At 39.6% G+C, this 13,433-nt stretch overlaps 1 protein-coding gene across 1 annotated transcript in view; it reads right to left on the bottom strand.

Annotated features, from left to right (window-relative positions):
• Window positions 1-9,709: 9,709 nt before the first annotated feature.
• LOC114441082 (leucine-rich repeat transmembrane neuronal protein 4) overlaps window positions 9,710-13,433 on the bottom strand; it is a 38,910-nt gene continuing 35,186 nt past the window's right edge. Inside the window, exon 3 of the mRNA XM_028413850.1 lies at window positions 9,710-9,940. Coding sequence (XP_028269651.1) covers window positions 9,710-9,940 — 231 coding nt within the window. The remainder of the gene's footprint in view (window positions 9,941-13,433) is intronic.

Raw genomic sequence — 13,433 nt, 5'->3', positions numbered from 1 at the left:
ACAGTACGCCAGATATGACTCATATTTCTGTTTTTGATAACGAAACATATGGACGTATTTTCTGACATATGACATAATTTTACATTTGCACTAATGGAGCATAGGATTGTATTGATCAACATCATCTTACCATAAGATCAATAAAGCCACAAAAGCCCTAGTTCAGTTGGGTGGGGGCTATCTAGATGGTTTAGAGCACTGGAATGTAAATGCTAAATGGACTGTACTTATATAGCACTTTTCTACCTACTGAAAGGTACTCACACTACTTCACATTTACTCTTTCAGGCACATAAGCACACACATTCACAGAGCAACTTATGGTTGAGTATCAAGAACACATCTGTCTGCAGCCAGGGTGGGGGCTTGAAGTACCAACCATTAGTGGACAACCACTCTACCACTGTCACCCAGGTTTGCGTGGATTGAGTCCTAGCTCATCTCGTTGTGTGGTTTTATGGTCTGCATTTATTCAATTAAATTCGCTGCATACTAATTATAACTAATAAAAAAATGTTTTTACACTTTTACAGTGTTAGCTGTATTTTTGCAGGGTACACCTGGATGTAAATAGCATTGTTAGCATCTGTAATAATACAATCAGCCAACTCATCATCATCATCGTCATCATCATTATCATCATCATCATCCTCATCCTCATCCTCATCCTCATCATCATCATCCTCATCCTCATCCTCCTCCTCATCCTCATCATCATCATCATCATCATCCTCAGTGCTCCTGCATGAAAACGTAAACGTTTTGTTGGCCCTCTAGAGGGTATCCATCTTGAAAAGGAAAGTGTGAAAATAATATATAATAAGAGCACCTGACAGCACAGATATTAGATGGGAAGCATTATTTTGTCCTTTTATCATTCATTTTTGCTTTCAGCTGACAAGAAACTGCTTTAAAGCCCTTGTACATATGCTTTTGAAGAATCTGTCTGTCTGCTTGTATCAGGCGTGCACACACGTGTGTGTGAGCGAGGGATCTTACTTGGCTGCTTTTGATACAATTTATCATTTTGTGGCACCGATGCACCAGTCAACAGTCTCCAGCCCCCCTGTAATATGGGGGATATTTGTGGCTGCTGTGAGGCAAACAATTTAATAAATCAGTTCATTGCGGTACACAAGATGCCCCTGGGCTTTACAAGCAAACACCATGCTCCAGCATCTAAAGACTCCAAAAAAGACAGATGAGAAAACAACTATTAACCAGTCTCTTTAAGGGAGGCTAATTTCTAGTCCAAAGTACAGGGCACTGCATTTGTATTCCAGGAATGTTGCACAGGAAACATGCAAAAAAATTGCCTAATAATATTTTTTTTGCTGCATTTTATTCATTAAAATCTTTTTTCTCCAAGCCATTCTAAATTAATTGTGCCACTCTTGTCAACATAACATAGAAACAGGAGATTAGCTGTAGATTAATTTAATGAGTTAATGTAATAAGAACAGGAGAAAACAGCCTGAAATGAATAAACGATTTAAACTGGCTGCAGTCTTCAATGTGGCTAATGATACATTTATAACAGAACAATAGTTTGTATGCAACAGCGTCATTACACTCTACAAGTATTATAAAATGCAATGCATTTTGTCTTTTCCTCAATGCTTTTGTAATTGCTTTATTCTGAACTGTGTCACAGAGCAGTCTAAAATGATATTGCAACAAAAAGTGAGTAAATAACCAATAGCTGAAAATCTATTATTCACTTCTGAATGTGTCGCAAAATGTGTCGTTGACCTGTTATGAATACACAAAGAACCTAATAATGGATCTGGTTCCAAAGGGACAAAAGCGTTGCACGCAGCAGCTTAAAATGATGCTGATCACACAGGCACTCTAATGGATTTTTCCTCCTGCCAGGTGTTTGTGTGTAGCCAGGAGATAACTCATGACTGAAATCCTGCCAGTTACAGAGGGCTTTTTGGTGCTGACCTTAAAAAATCACTAATACACATACACATAAACAACGACAGACCTTTTTCTATGTTAGCTATCTAATTATTGATGTGTGATCACAAGCTCTGTGATTATCCATGATCAGAGGAGATACTTCCGTGGCCTTTTCTCTCAAGTTCTTGATTAGTCCTGCCGTGATAGATTCCCAGTCGTGTGGAAAAGTAGGGAAAATGCTGGATTTCCGCAAGTCATGAATTGCCTTCTGCTGTTGAGATGTAAATCAGTGTAGCAAGCTAAAATTGATGGAGCGTCCTCAGGTTTTATTCCCGGCTCCTGAGATCACCCTGAATGCCCCAGCCGGCGCATACAGGCACTAAAAGATGGATTACAGGCAAAAAGGAAAGGAGGTGTGAAACAAAGAAATGTAACATCAAAGCTATCAATCACATTGATCTTAAACTGCTTTCTTTTTCTTTTTCTGTGGCACCCCGGTTTTGTTACATAAACTGCAATTATGGACAGAGCCGAATGCAAGGCCTGTATCTGTTTTGATCCCCATTGACAGTGCTTATGTTGAGTTAATTGAGCTCATATCCCAGGATACATGATGAGAGGCTGTAACATTAGCCATTTCCTGCATGCAGCTCATTGGGATGCAAGGCTAGTGCTGGCAGAGTAAACTGCGCCTTGGCAGAGATGCTGAGCTGTGGTGGTGCTGCTGCTGCTGCTGCTGCAGGGACATGACAGCTACAGTCTTCCCATCCATAAATCCCCCCCACACACACTCCGCAGGGCACAGAGCCACACCTGTGTATTAACTTGAAAGACAGCTAAATTCAATCTGCCCCGTCGTGCCATGTCAGTGGGTGAACTTGCTCGGGTGTAAGACTTCTGTGCTGTTTCATCAACAGGCCATTATTTATTCTGGCTGTGTTTTTCTGTTTTTTAGGCAGATGCTTGGGAGACGGTTGGTGGTGGTGGTGGGAGGGGAGGAGAGGGTGGAAGGGAAAGAGTGTGAACCCAATTATGCCACCTCCTTCACTCGTCCCACTCAAAATCAAAGCAGTTTGCACAAAAGCCCACATCCTAAGCCTTATGTCAGGCAACTGAGGTAAGCATGTCACATCCTGAACAGGGCATGATGGATGTTAAGCTTTCTCTGCCCTCTCTCTTTTTAAACTCAAATAATCAATCACTGACTCATTTATGGAGTGTACTTAATTGTTCATGTTGTCTGAGGACATCAACCACTTGCTGCTGTGTGTGACTTTCCTTCAGCAGCCTGCTCCTTTCATTCTGCACCTCAGCCCAGTGTGATATAACTTTGATTGTCTACTTGCAATTTACCCAGCAACTGCCAGCTCGCTGTCTTTGCCACATCTCATACAGACCTTTTCTTAGATCTCAGTGAATTGCCTAGCAACCTTTTTTTTCTCTGTTAAATGTGTGCACTAAGCAGAGCATGGTGACCAGTATAATTATTATGCAAGAGAGACTAACAAAAAAAATGTGGCATAGCAAGGAAACAACATAGATCAGACAAGCATTAACAGATACTTCCATGTATGGTATTCGTTTCACTGGTTATGTGTCTTTGTGCCGCTCCTTTGCTTTGTGATTTGGGAACACAGCTCGTCAGCAACAGGATAATGTTGTCTTCTGTGTAGGTGTGGGAGGACAATTCAGGGCTACAATCAAGTAAAGACAACAAACTTGGAACCCTGCCTGTTTAAAGGTGGTTTCTCAAGTGCTTAAACGTTCTTATTACAAACGAAGTACCCCTAATCCTAAGCTTTTAGAGATTGTTCATTACTTCAGTAGCAATGGAATTAGTTATCCGATGTCACTTCTCCCCACCCCTTCTTGCAGCCAGGAGGTATGATCACATTATCCTGCCTAACAGGCTGTGTGCCTGCATGGTTCCCCTTCCCAGAAAGAAGGAGCACGCTTTTTGCACGCTGCCAAATCTAGTAAACTCTGGTTCAGTGAAACTGGAAGTTAGGGAATAACAAGGATATAATGGACTCAGCACCTATTTTTAACTAGTTGCAGTGAGCCAGCACAGTGAAGTAGAAATCCTTAAAACAACTTGAACCAAGTGTGTTGTTTCACCTCATGTGTTTCACAGTGTATTTGCACATTAAATAACATAATACAGGCAGAATTCTCAAGCGAGCACAATGTCTAAACAGGTGAGCGCTGTTTAGACATTAATACGAAGCACACCGCACAATATCGGCTTAACTATGGCTGTATTTAGCATAATTGATCGCATTTTCAGCGCTGAGTGTGTCGTTGAGGCTGATTGATTCGGAAACTATTTGAATAGCAGCAATTGACTATACGCACCCCCCTGGCCTTCAGTGGCTGGAACAGCTGTGGCTACAGCTTGAGATTTTTTGTATTTTTTTAAACCTAACTTCATTGTTTAGCAACTCTTTTTTTAATGTCATGCATTTCAATCACCACAGCCACCCAATGTTCTTTCACTCAAGCATGGTCCTGCATTAACCTCGCCTTTTGTGCATCAACAAGTTTTTTTCCCAATTGGGTTTTGCGGAAGCTCTGTACAGCAAATCTGTGGAATCAAGGTAAAGCCTATGTTGCATTACCTATTTAGATATTAAAACCTTCATCCAATAATGCCGACATCCTCATGTGAATTGCTTCTTTATTATTTCAAGTGATGAAAATGCATTTTTATTAGGATTTTGTTTATTTTCTTTCCGCGTAACAAGGTCACCATGGAGAAGAGATGGTAGGTAAGGGATTTGTGTAGGTGGCTGAAAGAAGGGAGGGCTCTGTGGGTTTTTTCAACTGAAAAGACAAAGAATGATTGAGACCTCGGTGTCTTTGTTATAGGTTCTTACATACACTGATGGTAAGGATGGTATGCAATTAGTGTTAAATGTTGCTTTGCTTAATTGGATTTAATATTTACTCTTTCTGGTTCTCATTGGAAATCCTTTATCAACTCCACCTCTTTATCTGAAGCTGTTGCTGTCTTATTCTTTTAAACTGTCTACTTACTTAAAGACAATCCAGAATTTTGTCATTCGTTGTTGATTTTAGTGGTCATTAATGAGATCCAATCCAACATATCCTGACAAAAATCACTACCTTTGGTTGATAATACAACACAAGGTTACGTTTATACTAACGGAGCATATGAACATATTAAACAGTGTCACCTAATCATCAACTTTCACCTTGGTGTCTGGGGATTGAGTCCCCCTGACAGTATGAGCTGTTTTGTTTTCACCCACTGCTAAGTTTTGTTTTAATTGTGGATGAATTTGGCTCTTCTTCTTCGGACCTTCTTTGACATTGTAAAGGTGTTAGGTGCAAATCATCTCACAACACACAAATTTATAATAATGAACACATTTTACAAGGACAACTGTTCCCTTCTTGCAGTTTGCGGCTACCAGTTTAACAAGTCCCTGTCTACATGAACATGTGGAGATGTGGCTGGAGAAATACATACAATGCTCCTATTTCGAGGATTGGAATATCCACTTCAACTCAAGTTTTCCTAACGAGGACAGGCAGATCCAAACACACATGCATTAGAGTTGTACTGTATTATTATTGTTTTGACATGCACCACAAAATTAAGAAGTATTATGTTATACACGGATGGACATTCTTTCCTTTCACAGGGTAATTATATGTAACACACTGTGACAAGATTAAGATATATTTTATTGTTAAACTTTAGGATTGACTGGTTGTGCTGGATCACTGATTAAAGCAACTTACTATGTGACAGAGTTGTAAGTGCATGAAAAAGTGGCCAAACCTTTGACCCTGGAACATGTCAGCAAAGTGGTCGATTACCCTGCGATTTAAAAGGTACTTTGAAAATAAACTTGCAGCCCCCACTGTCATTTTGAGCTTGTGAGATGGTAAAGGTAATCTCAGAGTGTAGGCATAGCAGCAAGCTAACCCCCCGGGGAAATCAAGAGCTTTCACAGCTGCCCTGCCCGCCAGCAGTTGCAACAAAACTCTAAAATGACAGGGCAGCGTGTGAGTGCCTGAAGACAGACAGAAACTTCAGTTTGACCTTTAATTTGAAATACTTCAAATACACCATAGACTAGTGGGTGAGACACGGTGATTCATGATAAACACGCTGATGCCTCAAGTGCAGCCAAACAAGAAGGTGCGTACACCTTTCACCCGAAGTTTGAGATGAGCTGTACATCTGTTAAAGTTTTAAAAGGTAAATATTCCCACTCATTACGTGTTATGCCAACAGCTCTGCATCCACTAGAGGAATATAGGTTAGACTACGCCAAGAGCAAAAAAAAAAAAACCATCTGGCCTGGTTTTATTGCATTTTAGATAATTTGACTAAACAAGTATACAGAGATGTTTGTAGGCGTTTGGAAAGAAGTATAAAAAATACATCTAATGAAGAAGCTGTCGTAACTTTTTACACTTCCTCTTCTCTTTACTTTATTGTGCTTTTATGGGTCTTGTAAATGTTGAGAGCTCTCTGGATGACATCCGGAATCCCACTGAAATAAGATCACTGGATGAAATCAATGGAACGGGATGAGGGATGAGAGGATTTTAAGCCCACATGCTATAAAGTGTTACATTGTCTAGCTTACTTTGACAGCTCAGAGGAGGAAGAAAATAACTTGTGTCTGCTTTCCAAGAAAGTGCCAACGGATTGTCAGTGGGACCAATATGTTGTCCAAATAGATAAAATGTCAAGTGAATAAAAAACTCAAAAAAACTACCTTGACACTTTTCATTTCATAAAATTAAGCCTGTGATAGAATCAGACACAAATATAACAGTCAGTCTGCAGTCTGGAAGGTGCTCAGGGCTTCTTCCTGCACACTGAAAGCATGAGCAGTTCAATGTTTTCAGTCTTTGAGTCAATACTGTATTATAGGCTGAGTCATTTTCAAGGTTTCAGATGGCAGGATTTTTTTGGATTAGAAAAGTTTTTCAGCATCCGTCAATCTTCTTGTGACCTGTAAAATCTCCCCTTCTGGTTTAGGCAAACTTGTGTATCTCTTGTGTTTCTATGACTCACACAGTTGATTTAAGATATGATGCAGATGATAATTATCTTTCTTCGTTTGGTGGGTAAAGACAGAAGTTGCCATCAAATGAAGCATCATGAGTCATCAGCCTGTTAGTGTAAATCCATGAGAGCGCGTAAGTCTGATGCTATTCTGTTGCATCTGCCGCTCCTTCCTGTCCTGATTCTCTCAACGCTCTTCTAAACACTCGAAGTGAGTGCAGTGTGTGCAATCTATCAGTGTCGTTAAACTGTTTCGTGTGCGCCTACAGAGCAGTAAATCCTCCAGCAGTGTGAATCTGTCATGTGTCAGAACGTGCTGTCATGAGCAGATATATCTTCTGAATTCCCTTTTTTATTTTTTTTTGCTTTCATACAGGAACACCAGGCACAGCCTTTACAAAAATATAAAAATCTGCAATCAATATGTTGATTATGATGTCAGAGGACTTATTTAACAATATTGGAGTATTATTCATCCAAAAACAGTGAAATGAAGGACACATGAGATTATTTTAAAACTACAGCTGCACTAATAAATGTACTGTATTAAATGTGTTGAGTCACATGATCATTTGATTATCTAATCATGCTGTAAATAGCCACATTACATTAAGGCTTGCAAACAACATTGGTTATTGTTACTAGGTTCTTGATTACAGACTAACTGAAGCTTCTCCTCTCTCACAACAAGAAGTGACTGATTTTTATCAGCTACTAACTATCCAAGACACAGAGTGTAATGTTTGATCCCTGATTTAATTGTGAAGGATCTTAAAAATAATTTTAAAAGTATATCCGACATTATGCTATGATTTAAACAAACTTTTAGTGTAGGACCAAGTATGATCTATGTTTCCTTAAGTGAAGAGTGCTTACATGCATACATTTCTTGAACAGAAATCTGAAAACTGGTTCAAATATTTGTTTTGTCTAGTTAAAGGTTTCCACACTGGAAGTGATGGATCTCACTCAATAAATCAGAACATTCCATTAAAAGACAATGGTTATGTATTTGTATGTTATGTAGTTCACCATAGCTTCTCATGATTATAAACAGAGCCCTCTGTAAAAATCTAGTGCCACTACAATGGAGAGTTTGGGTACTTAAGCCTTTTAGGATATACATTCATTAATTCTACACATGTTTTCATATTTGACACTTGAATTAACAGTTTTTTTGTTAATGTAAGTCTTTGAAATCTTGTAAGAATCATTATGTATGTGCTACTGTGCATAGATGTCAAATCTATAAAAATAAATACAGTATATCATAAACACCTAAATGTGTATGTTGGACATGTTTTTCCTTCAACAGATGTAGGTAGGAACAATGTGATAATGGGCCAGCATCTGTATTCTTTTCACAGGCAGTCATAAACGTCTTTTCTGAGTTTTGCTTGTATGTGTATGGCTTTCAAAAGACTGTCCATTTTCTATGGTATGCATCATGTGTTGCTTGTTTATGGCAGCAAACCTGTGATGTTACAATTGCTGTTTGCTAAACTGAACAGTCACTTCCCAGCTGACTAACATTCAAACGATATCACAGTGAGCTTTCTCGGTTTTCATGTTGCTCTATACTGTGAAGTCTGTGTTATATCACATAACAGTTGATATAATAGTCAGAAAAGAAGAAGAAAAGTGAAAGTTACCATCAGGGTCTGATCTAAGAAAACAGACACATACCAGTCTTGCCTCCAGCGCTTTGCTCTTCAGTCTCCACCACCTACACAGCTGTTTAAAAACAGCAGACAGATGCTCGGATTCACACCACTGATCTTCATGAATGACGCTGTTACTGGTCATGTACCACAGTTTATTTACCATATAATATAACATTTCTAAAAAGCACACACATGTAGGTATATGAGTGCACACTCAGATAATTGGTTGAATAACACATTATAAAATCAAAAACCATTAACCACAGGAGTGATTGAAATGAAGGATGAAAACTAAATATGTGAACGTCCCAGTGCGCCGAGCTCTGTGCTCGGTGTTTATTTCTCATCTGTTTATTTCTCTGCTCCATTAAATTAATTAGAATGTGATCGACATCACAAATCATTTAGGAAATCAAAAGTCACCATGTAAATTATACTTACCGCCGGCAAGATGTGAAGGCTGTACATTTTATATGACAATCACAGTCTGTTCCTTTCTCTTGTCTGTGGCTCATTTCTCCAAATGAAAAATGCTACAGCGACTTGAGTTAGAGAGAGAAATCTGACTGACAGCGTGTTAAGAAAAAAAGCATCAGAAAACCTTTTAACTTGGCTGAACTTTCATCGTTCCTGCTGCTCAATTGCTTTTCATGCTGTTTCCCTGCTCTGTTTACATTTGATTACTTAACCTGCACAGCAGAGAAGTGCCCAGATTACGAGCAGCTGAGGAAATATGTTTAATAAGATTAACAAATCATTAAATTATTATCCCTAATACTCCTCAAGAGGCAAAGCAGAACATGGAAATTCATGGTGTTGTTCAGCCTCCTTTGCTAATTGAGGACACTGAAGGGTCAGATAGGTCAGAAGCTCACTAATCAATAATGCTGCACCCCTTTATTTGTACTGAGGAATAATTTCATTTTCATTATACCCTGGCTCCAGGACATTCTGCTGTAGATTGAATGTCTCTTATGCTCCTTTACCAGTCCCAGTTCCCTCCCACACGGTCTTTCGTTTTAAATATGAGCAGTCCACCGGTTCTGTGCAGCAGACACACAGCAGTTCAGAGACTTGCTGTGTACACTGCCTACTGGTGGTGGTGGTGGTGGTGGGAGGCGGTCTGGGGGCAAGGCAGCACGGGCTCGGAGGGGAGGGCAGCCATTAGGCTTGGGTGGTACAAGGCTGGCCCTGGACCTCCCAGCGCCTGAGTAGAGGGCTCCATGCCCACATTGAGGCGCAGTGACAGGTGGGCATGGCAGTAATCCAGAACCGACTGCTCACACCTGTACAATGTCAGAGCACTCAGCTGCCGCGGTATCTACACAGAAATGGAAAGGAGAGAAAAAGAGAACCACATGTAAGGCTTCTAAAACAGACCAAAACATCCCATTTTCATCACTTCTCTGAATATTTGGAATTGGCTTAATTTCCATCATGCTGTTATGGCACAGCTCCGTCATTAATCCAGCCTTGGCCGATGATACAGCATGTGCCCCAAGACCTGAAATCTGTGATGTTCAAACACCCACTTTCAGCTGCAGTGATTTATATGCAAGATGAAAGCCTTAAGCAAGAGTGCACACATATTTTCTGCCCTCTTTTAAATGGAGTCAAGGCTCCATTTAGAAGAGAGTGCTTATTACATTACAAGCACTTTGCTGATTCAAAGACCCCTCTTGGTTTTTTACGTGCTAGTGTGGTCTGAATTATGTCAATTAAATGGGATAACGCTGCACCACAGCTTGTGTAATATTGATATTAATACCCTAATGCCTATTAATGCTTTCACACAAAATATGAATGCACTCATACATGTCAAAATGCACAAAGCAACATTATGCAAACATTCATATTAGATAACAACACATGCACGGAAGCCAGTATGTATACAGCAGCATTATGTTTTTTTTATTATTTTTTTATTGTGCAGTTATCAGTCCAAGAATGGACAAAATATTCTGGAGAAGAATCACAGCTCGCTGCCATGAGTTGTTGCAGAACATCTATTGTAAAATATGTTGTCTTGGATTATTTTATTGGATCACAAAAGGATTTACTCAAAGCTGATTTGATGCAGACATGGCTTTTAGATTTTCTCTTAACAGGTTCACATTAGTGTCAAAGTTCAGATCATTCAATTCTAAATCTCCAACGGTTAAGTTTTACTTTGCAGGAATAGAACGATCAGTGGAAAACAACCTATTGTCTACTTCTGAACTCCACACACTGTTTTATTTGAATTAATAAAGAATTCATGGACTACAAGTCTGAAGGCAAGATGAGCTGAGTGGAAGGATCAGAACAGATTGTCAAGGAGAGCGAGGCTACATGTGTGCCTCTATTCCAATGAAAACATGTAAACAGTGAGGTAAATATTAATGTGGCTGCTTCCTGTTCGAACCAATAGCAACATTTGCTTCTCCCTTTGCCTTCTTCGTTTTTGCATCGTCAGTAATCCCAGCTGAAGCCTAAAAGTGTCATAAAATAAACTGAGCTGCAGTAACTGAGACAATAAAAGGCTCTTTTTCCCACATCACTGCTAAGCTCCAGGGACCTGTGCAGATCTGTAAATACAAAAATAAATACACCTTTAGAAAGGTATGGTGCTATTATTATATAGGTCTCTTCACCATAAAAGAATGAATAGAGCAGGCAGCTTCAAAAGAGATGACCCTGTTAAACAGTTGGGGGCCTTGAAGGATTTGTGTCATTCAAAAAAGAAATGAGCTGTGAGACTGTTTTTATTTCTGACAGTGTAACTTTTTTTTTACCATCATCATGAATCTGCAGAGTCATTTAAAACTTTACAGAGAACCTGACACAAAACGTTTCTCGTTATGTAGGCACTGACTGAAGCCAAGGGCTGTGTCTGAAATCACCCTCTCACTCCCTGCTAGGGGAGTTCAAGGTAGGGCACTATACAGTATAGTATGGTCATCGGGAAACACACTCCCACCATCATTTTCTGTCCCTGTTAATTACACCCTTGCTGTTGCATAAATACACCGTGCTGAACTCTGCTGGCTAAACAGCCTACATTGCTAGCAATTACAATTGGTGCTATCAGACCATAATTGTTTACATACATGTTTTAATATGTGGTAACAACTAATAAAACAAACAACAAGTCACGTTACATTAAGTTAAGCAGGTCATTGTACTTGTAAGGCAGGCCATTCTGCTCTCCTGTTCTTCTGTGCAATGCATGATGGTACATTTTGCTAATGCAGTGACAATCAATTGTACACTACTTTTCATGATGCATTGTGGGATACTTTGCGGACACTATATAGGGTTTAAAAATTCCCACCACCCATGTGGACAGCACTAACAAATGGTGAAGGCACTATATAGGTACCTTTATAGTGAGTAGGGGGTGATTTCGACACAGTGATAGTCTTTGTATGGAATCTAGTTTTTGTTTTTTATTTTATTTGCCTCTGTATGACAGACATGCCTATACACAGCAGAATGTTCGCATTTTACCAATGTCACATCCATTTTTCTGCTTGTCCAGGAGCTGCAGTGTGATGCAACACGTGTGATTCAGCTTGGACAGCATGTAACATTGTGACATCTCTCAGCAAGAACCGAACACACTGAACATCTATTCTGACGTAGAACCTTGCAAGCTACCAGTCAAAAGACTTTTACACATATCGAAATAAACAAATATGTAATATGTCTGCTAAAAAAAGACCTGCACTGCATCAGAACCTCTTTCTGGTTTTTATTGCCTCCTCCTCAAACTCTTTAGTCAGTTCCTGCCTTTTGCAGCACTTCACTTGAACTGTCACCTACTATAGCTTACATAAAGTGCACTCACAGCCAGCAGCTCGCCAAGTTACACTTCATTTTTTTTATTCACACGGAGCCGCTTACCATGAAATAACCTGTAATTTCTTTTTCATGAGGTCTCACTTGCATTTTTTTAATTGACAGCTCAGAGTGGAACATGTACAGCTTCTTGTATTGTAAGGTAGAACTGAAACAAGAAACATTTCAGCCCATCTGATTTGCACCACTTGACATTAGAATTCATATGAATTCATTATGGTGGGTGTTCTACTGGCATGGCAGAGTTAAAGAGAACCAGAACCACTTGTAACTCCTTAACATTCATCACTGGGAATGGATTTGCTGAAACAGTGAGTAAAGCAGTGAGATGCGACACAGAAAGTGCTGGACACTTGGATTTCACACTTACAGTATGAATCATTCTACTCAGCCTGACTGTCTTTTGCTCTGCTGTGCTGTATAGTTTGGCATACTTTCAAATAAACAATTTAACAGGACTAAGCATGTGTTTAGACCCAAAGCAGACCTGTGTTAAAACAACACAACGGGTGCCAGTGGTACATATGGAACCATTGAGACAATAAGAGAGAATCCAAGAAGTCCAGGTTTAGTAAAGAAAAGGCCACCATTTGGCAGAGTGTGACTACAGTACAGCTGAGGATCTGTTTGAAATTTCTCATAAAAACAAAGAAAAGTCGATGGTAGTGATGAAAGGTCAGAGGAGCAATAATAAAGTTCTCACAATTCATTTCATGCTGATGGAAATATAAATGTTAGTGCTCGGTGGAGATTATTTTATATTTTTCCTCCTATCATCTAGAAGGTAGAGGTATGATCTCCACACATAAACACAGAATAGGTCAGTTGTCACTAATACAAATGATAAATAGTAACATCCATCCATTTTTAACCCACTTTGTACTGTATAGGGTCACATGGGGCTGGAGGCTCTCCCAGCTGTCAAGTGCAAGTGGTGGGGTACACCCAGGACAGGTCACCTGTCTTATCTCAGG

The sequence above is a fragment of the Parambassis ranga genome, chromosome 9, assembly GCF_900634625.1.
Source record: "Parambassis ranga chromosome 9, fParRan2.1, whole genome shotgun sequence".
Classification (NCBI taxonomy): Eukaryota; Metazoa; Chordata; class Actinopteri; family Ambassidae; genus Parambassis; species Parambassis ranga.
Note: the sequence above shows the minus strand (reverse complement) of the source record. Positions and strands in the feature narration are given on the sequence as shown.